The sequence below is a fragment of the Phoenix dactylifera genome, chromosome 4 (assembly GCF_009389715.1).
Source record: "Phoenix dactylifera cultivar Barhee BC4 chromosome 4, palm_55x_up_171113_PBpolish2nd_filt_p, whole genome shotgun sequence".
Classification (NCBI taxonomy): Eukaryota; Viridiplantae; Streptophyta; class Magnoliopsida; order Arecales; family Arecaceae; genus Phoenix; species Phoenix dactylifera.
Genome location: NC_052395.1, coordinates 3,537,938 through 3,545,692, shown reverse-complemented (window position 1 = coordinate 3,545,692; position 7,755 = coordinate 3,537,938). Strand labels below are relative to the sequence as shown.

The 7,755-nt window shown below is 38.9% G+C and overlaps 1 protein-coding gene across 1 annotated transcript; it reads right to left on the bottom strand.

The window, feature by feature from the left end:
* Nucleotides 1-4,255: 4,255 nt before the first annotated feature.
* On the bottom strand, nt 4,256-7,329 carry LOC103711158 (protein indeterminate-domain 7-like). Its single transcript, XM_008797189.4, has 3 exons — nt 6,464-7,329; nt 5,950-6,346; nt 4,256-5,462 (listed from the first exon to the last, which is right to left on the bottom strand). The coding sequence occupies exons 1-3, from the start codon at nt 6,627-6,629 to the stop codon at nt 4,571-4,573; spliced, it is 1,455 nt and encodes a 484-aa protein (XP_008795411.1). The 5' UTR covers nt 6,630-7,329; the 3' UTR covers nt 4,256-4,570.
* Nucleotides 7,330-7,755: the final 426 nt, after the last annotated feature.

Sequence of the window (7,755 nt, the reverse complement as noted above, 5' to 3'; positions counted from 1 at the left end):
TTTTATTTTATATGTGAGGACCTGTGCGGGCATGTGTTTAGTCCCACATCGGTTATTCGTTGGATTGATCTTGGGTACTTATACAGGATCAAGAAACCCAAATAATACCTTGCGACTAGCTATTTTAGGTGAGATACTGGATTGTTATAAATAGTATCAGAACGAACTCAGCCATAGCCTATATGGACTAGGGAACACTGCAGCACGGGTTAATGAATGTTGACCACGGGCATATCATGGTGCATGTGATTAGATTTGAATGGATATGAACCCTTAGCATGATGAGGACGTCAGAGCTTAAATGGGGGGAGTATGTGAAGATCCGTGCGGGCGTATATTTAGTCTCATATCGGTTATTCGTCGACGAGATCTTGGGTATTTATGCATGACTAAGAAATCCAAAGAATACTTTCCAGCTAGCCATTTTGGGTGAGGTCCTGGTTTGTTACAAATGGTATTAGAACGGACCCAGCCCATAACATATGTGGAATAGGGGACACTGCAGCACGGATCCATTGGAGCTGACCACGAGCCAATCGTGGTGTTTGTGATTAGATTTGAATGGATTTGAATCCTTAGCCTGACGAGGACGTCAAGATTTGAACGGGGGGAGTATGTGAGGACCCGTGCGAGCGTGTATTTAGTCTCACATTGGTTATTCGCTGGATAGATCTTGAGTACTTATACATGATCAAGAAATTCAAATAATACCTTTCGGCTAGCCATTTTGGGTGAGATCCTAGATTGTCATAAATGGTATTAGAGTAAACTCGGTCCATAGTCTATATGGACTAGGGGACATTGCAGCACAGATTAATGAACGTTGACCATGAGCTTATCATGGTGTATGTGATTAGATTTGAATGGATATAAACTCTTAGCCTGACGAGGACGTCAGGGTTTAAACAGGAGGAGTATGTGAGGATCCTTGCGGGCATGTATTTAGTCACATATTGGTTTATTCGCCAAGAAGATCTTGAGTACTTATACAGAACTAAGGAACCTATATAATACCTTATGGCTAGCCATTTTGGGTGAGGTCTTGGGTTGTTACATTTGTACCAAAAAATAGAAGGCCAAAATTTTAGAGGAGATTGATCGATTAAATAAGAAAGAAGATAAATCAGATCTTTCTCATTACTCTTCATCAGGTTGGCCAGTAACTCAGGTTGCTCTCTTTGTCAATCATCTGATGAAGCAGCCAATCATTTGTCTATGCATCAATTGCTCTTTCTCTAAGAGCATTTGGTTTGCACAGTGTGCTTATTTAGACACTGAACCCCCAACTCTATCAGCGTTCTGGAGTGCTTGGAGAAGGAAACAGCTTGACTCAATTCAAATATGGATGGTATATATCAACCGATGCTTTTAATCTGCTGAATGCCGGATTATTTCCTCAGAAGAAATATCTTCTATAACATCTGTGCTTTCAAAAATAGTTAACAACTTCTGCTTCTGAGGTAATCTATGTTCCACTAGAAAATTATAGAGCCATTTACCGAGTGATGTGCAATATCTTATATAACTTTGCATGTTTTTTTTTTGGATTTTTTGCATATATATCCTCCTAAATATTGAAATTTGCATGAATACCCTCCTAAAATTGATATTTGCATGTATACCCTTATAAAATACTTGTTTTGCTCGTATATCCTTTATTTTCCTTCTTTCTTGCATATGTGCCCACACCATCTAACGCCGTCAAAAAATTAGCAGTTTAAAATTAAAAATGACTGAAATATCCTTAATGGGTAGATATGCAAAAGAAAACATTTATAAGGATATATATGCAAATAATACTGTACAAAGGTATTCATACAATTTCATATATTTAGGAGGGTTTACATGTAAAAAAATTTAATTTTAATCTTTTTCTATTTCAACCTGTTTTAATGCTCAGATTTGTCTAATGCCTGCTTCTGAATATTTTCTATAAAAATATTGTTTAAAAAAATTATTGATTCGACAATTAGATAAAAAATGTGTTATGAAAGCTCTTTCACTAATTATGAAATTATTCTATTTTATTCCTCTTCATTTATAACAACCTCTATACTTATTTCATCGAAACATAGCTTATAATATTTATTGTTATAAATGCATATATGAGGGCATACATTAGATTATAGAAAAGAATTAGAATCTTTTAAAGACACACAATAGATTGTAATGATTAGGCTTCCTTGCTACTGCTATACTTATAAGTAGAAGAACAACATCAATCATCCCTACGCAAAATCATTGGACTTCGAATTCTTCGGACTTATTAACAACTTTCATAGCCATATAGTAGAAGGCCATCCTAGACAAATTCGAGTATTAAAATAGGCTGAAATAGAAAAAAATAAAATTAGATTTTTTTTTGCATGTAAATCCTCCTAAATATATAAAATTGTATGAATACCCTCGCAAAGTATTAATTGCATATATATTCTTATAAATATATTTTTTTGCATATTTACCTATTAAGGATATTTCAGTCATTTTTAATTGTAAACCACTAATTTTTTTGACAGCGTTAGATGATGAAGCATATATGCAAGAAATAAGAAAAATAAAGGGCATACATGCAAAACAAATATTTTATAAGGATACATATGTAAATATTAATTTTAGAAGGATATTCACGTAAATTTTAATATTTAGAAGGGTATATACATAAAAATTTTTTTTTTCTTTTGTGTCGGTTGGGTAACAAGCTGAAGTTAGAAAGTACAAGGGCTCCTAAAACACTGAGAGAAGGCATCCTGAGCCACGGCTAATCATGATTGACAAATATATACATGGAGGTACTCAATTACTTTCTTCTGTGAAGCATTTTCTTTCCTATTTTTAGAGGCTTTTGTGCCCTTTTATTAATGCATCATAAGCCCCTCAATTTAGTATCTTTTTGGCTAAACCCCCTATCAACAATTTGTACAACAAACATCTCTCTGCCATTTTAGGGTTTTGTGCTGGAACCGGCCATAATGGTCCATCATCCGATCATGCGTGTTGATTCTTTCTTGTCTTCTTGCCCATGTCATCATCTGCTCCCCTCGCCAATAGTACTTCAGTATCTATCATTTATTATTGATGTCCACCGGGTTATCTTCTCTCGGATAAGCTCAATACATAGTTTAAACAAGTCCAAACCCTAATTAATTACACCAAAAACTTGGAAGTTTTTATGGTTCGGACTGCCATGCCATGTATCTAATCATTCATTTCAAGCACCTCGATTGGTAAGCAGTAGTTGAGGAAAATTTTGGATTTGATTATCTCCTTAGTTACATATATAAAAACATAATCGCATCGATCTTTATGCTAACATTCCATACAGTGATACAGACAAGCTAATTCAGCACCTAACAGGAACTCCTTTTCTTTTCGCCCTTACAGTATCTGCTTACCTCTTCATCCTCCCTACTAAAAGCTACTACTTTCATGTCTTAAAATTAATGTTCGTCACATCTGTGCACCATCTGTGGACTGAATCCTTCTCTAAGATAATTAGATGGTTTTGTTGCACGAAAGATAGATGAAGATGGGAGGACTTCAATGCAAATGGCCCTTTTCTACAGTATTTTCTCATTGATTGAAGATTAAAAGAAGTGGGGAAAATGGCCTTAAAAAATAAAGAAGAAAATATGTTCGTAATCCTAAATTAGATATTTAATTTCTAAAATGCCCTGCAGTATTTTTTCCCCCAAAAATGTTATGTTTAGCACGAGGCAAGGCATGCTCATCCTAAACATATTGATATAATTTAAGAGAGTTTAATCTCTATACAACAACATTAGGAAAATGTGCAGTTTATAACCAATATGGAAGTGGGATGCTTGCTACGGTAATAAATTATATATATATAGATAGATAGATAGATAGATATGTATGTATGTGTTATGCTTCCATAAAGATATTTAAAGAAAGTTGAAGCATGTTTGCACATTGACTACCGAAAAGCCACTGTTAATGGATCAATATTCAACATCTATTTCTATTAATGGCTACATAGCTCACTGTTAATAGGTATTTTTCAACTTATTTTCTTAGTTCAAGTTTCGATTTCTCATCCTTTTTTTTATAAAAAATCTGGACATGGGGAAGTTAAGCTAGCTACTTGGGTAAGCTAGCATGGCTCTTTGCAATAGAAAAGAACAAGAAAGAACTTATTTATTAGTATCCCATTCCATTCAAATTCTCCCCAAAGCCATCCACCATTGTAAACCCAACAAAAAAAGATCAGCAAGAAAAACAGTCAAAGCAAATAGAGTAAAGCCAAACTGCCCCAAAATAATAATTCCACCAGCACTAAACTTGCATGGCATATTAAGGATTCACCTTCAACATAGAAGCACAGGAGGAAGATTACTAGGCACGTTTATGAACCAACAAGAATGCACTGCTGCAGTATGTAAAACTTATGACTAATCCTACTACTAAAAATAAAGATGTGGAAACAAAGATTCCTCCCTTTGGGAAGAAGAGAGAAGGAGAGAAGTAGTAAAAGAATACTAAGCCACTGTTTTTTCTTATGAAAGGATTAAAAGGAAAGAAAAAGCCATTCATACCAGTTTCTTCTGAGGAACTACCCATGCCATGGTTCCTTGTTCTGCGGGGGCTGCTCGTATGAAGAGGAGGCCATGCAGGGGTCCAGCCCAGCCATGCTGAGAATCTCCCCATGGGAGAAGGCCCGAAGACCCAGGAAGTCTCTTGTCATTCCATCACTTGCACCACCACCGCCACCTCCCCCTCCTTCATTCCTTCCATGGCTTCTTAAGAGGCCCTCAACACCGTTCCCCTCTCTCTTCGATTCCAGCATTCCACCCAAAGCTCCTTCAAAAGACCATCCACCAAGACCAGGAGCTGATGGCATAGAAGCCATCATCATATCTTCGAGCACAAGAGCACCACCTCCACCCCCACACATCTCTTTGTGCGATGGCAAGCCGAGGCCAAAACGAGGGGCACTGATCTGACCAGTGTGAGGGGTTCTACTCATGGTTGCGCCCATCTGAGCTGCCTTCTGAAGCAGTGCAGTGGCTGACAGGTGAGGGGTGGCTGCCGAGGATTGGTATAGCTGTGGGTGAGGGGGTTGGTTCTCATTTCTGAACTCAGGTCCCAACCTTGGTGAGTAAATAGAGGGAGGGAGGTCAGGAGGTGGGCCAGGGCCTTGACAGGCTACCCACGGTGGGATTTCGCGCCTGATCCCGAAGTCCTGCTGCTGGTGCTCTCCTTTTAGTGAGAGCTCTTGGAGACCCTGGCTGCTTGCAGTGCTGGTGCTGGCCTCTGCAGTTCTCATCAGGTGAGGGAACTGGGCTTGGTGTATGCTGGTATATGGAGTAGAGAGGTCATGGGGTGCTGTGGGCTGAGAGCATGGCAGTGGATGGTGATTAGCCATAGGTTTCGCTGTGATGGCTCTTGCACTTTCTTCAGCCAATGCATCACAAAAGGCTCTGTGGGTGATAAAGCTGTCCCTTCTGCGACCGCAAGCAGCATAAGCAACCAAAATAAAAAGCTAAAGAGAGAGAGAAAAAACATCACAAAGATGGAGATACAATTCTAAAAAGTTTGCTAAACTCCAGACAGAAGCAAAGGAAAAAGGGGCCAGAAATGAATAAAGTAGGCTTCATTCTCATGATTTCTTTCTTTGTCCATAAGTATATTTAGCTGTTCTCCAACTGTGTTCCCTTCTCACTCACCCTTATTCCATCTTCCTTTTTCTTATAGCTAGCTCCATGATTATAACTCAATAGGTAGAGAAGGTACTCTCCTCCCAGTTCCCTCAAAAAAAAAAAAAAAAAGAAGAAGATTGAAAGGTTTGGATGGATCCTCCTCGGTGGTGGCTAAAATTTAATGCTTAATGGTCTTGAGGCACTCTTAATAAAGAAAACCGAACTGCTTGTGACCTTATTTAATTGCTTTCAGCTTCTTATTTTAGTTAGGCTTTAGGGTTGGTGGTGTTACCTTGAGAAGAGGGTTCCACAGTTACATCTATATTCCCTTGTGCCACAGATCTTGTTGTGGGCTTTCCAATCAGATTGAACAGCATATTTCTTGGAGCACTTGTCACATTTCCACCTCTTCTCCCCATGCTTCCTGCAGAAGTGCTTCTTGATCCCAGTGAGGTCCCCAAGAGCCCTGGAGGCATCATGGTGCACACATGTGACCTCTGGGCAGATGTACACCTTCTTCCTCACCTCCTTGTTGGTTCTTTGCTTCAGCTTCCATGGAAGGTTATGACCCCTTCTGTGGAGCTGGAGGTTCTGGTCCCTCTGGAAGCCTTTGTTGCAGATCTCACACACAAACCTATTTGTTGTCATCAGTGTCTTGGGGGACAGTGCTATCACTTCAGCATCCGGGTCTAAACACCAAAGCCCAATAATATTACTTAAAAAGAAGCATAATACCAATGAATAATTGAGAGAAATAACATAAAAGAGAAATAAATCTCATTCAGTTCATTTGGCTTATATGAGACCTGGGTTTCCTGGAAGGCTCCTCTTTTTCTTGACTGGATTTGGGGTAGTAGAGGCAAAAGAAGACTGCTGGTTTGAAGAGACACTGGCTTCACCAGAGGCAGAAGTGAGGTTGGACATAATCTCCTCCAACACTTGGTGCTGCTGAATTCCCAACCCTTTCATCATCAAATTGCTTTAATTTGTAGGGCTCAACCTCTCAAAGGAGATCTATGTCTTACTTTAAACTAGTAGAAGGGAATCATGTACAGCATCAAGAGCTAATAATTGAAGCATAACCAATCACAAGACTAACATGCATCTATGATTGACATACCACGATTCTATATAAAATACGTACAAAAAAGATGAAGAAATGCAGTAGGGTAATAATAGTATCTCCACAAGACTTTGCAAGAGATCTCAACTCTCAATAGGCAAGGGAAAAGAGCAACAGTTCAAGTTAAGATTCCAATAATTTTTTTCCCAGAAAAAAGATGAAGAAATAGAGCAACAGGAAAAGGCCTTCGTGACGCTGCTAAATGGAACTGCACCAAACCCTCCTTAAAAGAGAAAATAGGAAGAATCTCTCATGCTTCAATAGCTGTATATGCTTTGATACCTCAAAGAAGAGACCTTAGCAGGCTATACCAAGGTGTAAAACAATCGAAAACAAGGAAAACCACAGAAACTCAATAACCCAAGGAGTCGATATTTTTAACAAAGGCAAGAAATCTCGATAATTCAGATAGCAAGTACTTGCAGAAAGCCTAAGGAATTTAGGGGAAAATTAGAAGGGAGGAAAGGAAAGGAAAGGAAAAGGAAAGGGATGGAGGACCAAAGTAGAGAGAGAGAGAGAGAGGTGTAAGCCTGTGGATGAGGGAAGAAACCAAGTGCGCAATTGTCCACCCATTCGATACCCACACCCTACAACCATGCTTTGACGTTGCGCTTTCTGTCTTTTCCTTTGTCCCCTTCGCATATCTAGAAATAAATTCTTCCTCCCCTCTTCCATCTTCTTTTATTCTTTTCCCTTATCAGCGTTTTGGATTTTGGTTTCTTCTTATTTTTAACAGTATTTACTCCAGCTGAAGTTAAAGTGTAAAAGCCTGGACTGGTTCATTAGTCTATGGAAATTAAGAGTAATGAGTCACTTTCATTGATAAGATTTTGTCCGATATTTCTGCACTCGGTTCAGTGCATCACAAAGAGGAGCTGCACCCACAAGCGAATGCAGGCTTTTTCATCTTTGGTTGGAGTAAAGGGGTGCATCATACAAAGGTGGCCACCATTTCGAGGGGTACGTCTTTGTTCT

Coding starts and splice junctions, on each gene's coding strand:
- LOC103711158 (XM_008797189.4), bottom strand. CDS start 6,629: ATGATGAAAGGGTTGGGAATTCAGCAGCACCAAGTGTTGGAGGAGATT. Junction 6,347..6,463: donor GAGCCTTCCAGGAAACCCAG/GTCTCATATAAG, acceptor TTTGGTGTTTAG/ACCCGGATGCTGAAGTGATA. Junction 5,463..5,949: donor TGTGGAACCCTCTTCTCAAG/GTAACACCACCA, acceptor TTGCGGTCGCAG/AAGGGACAGCTTTATCACCC.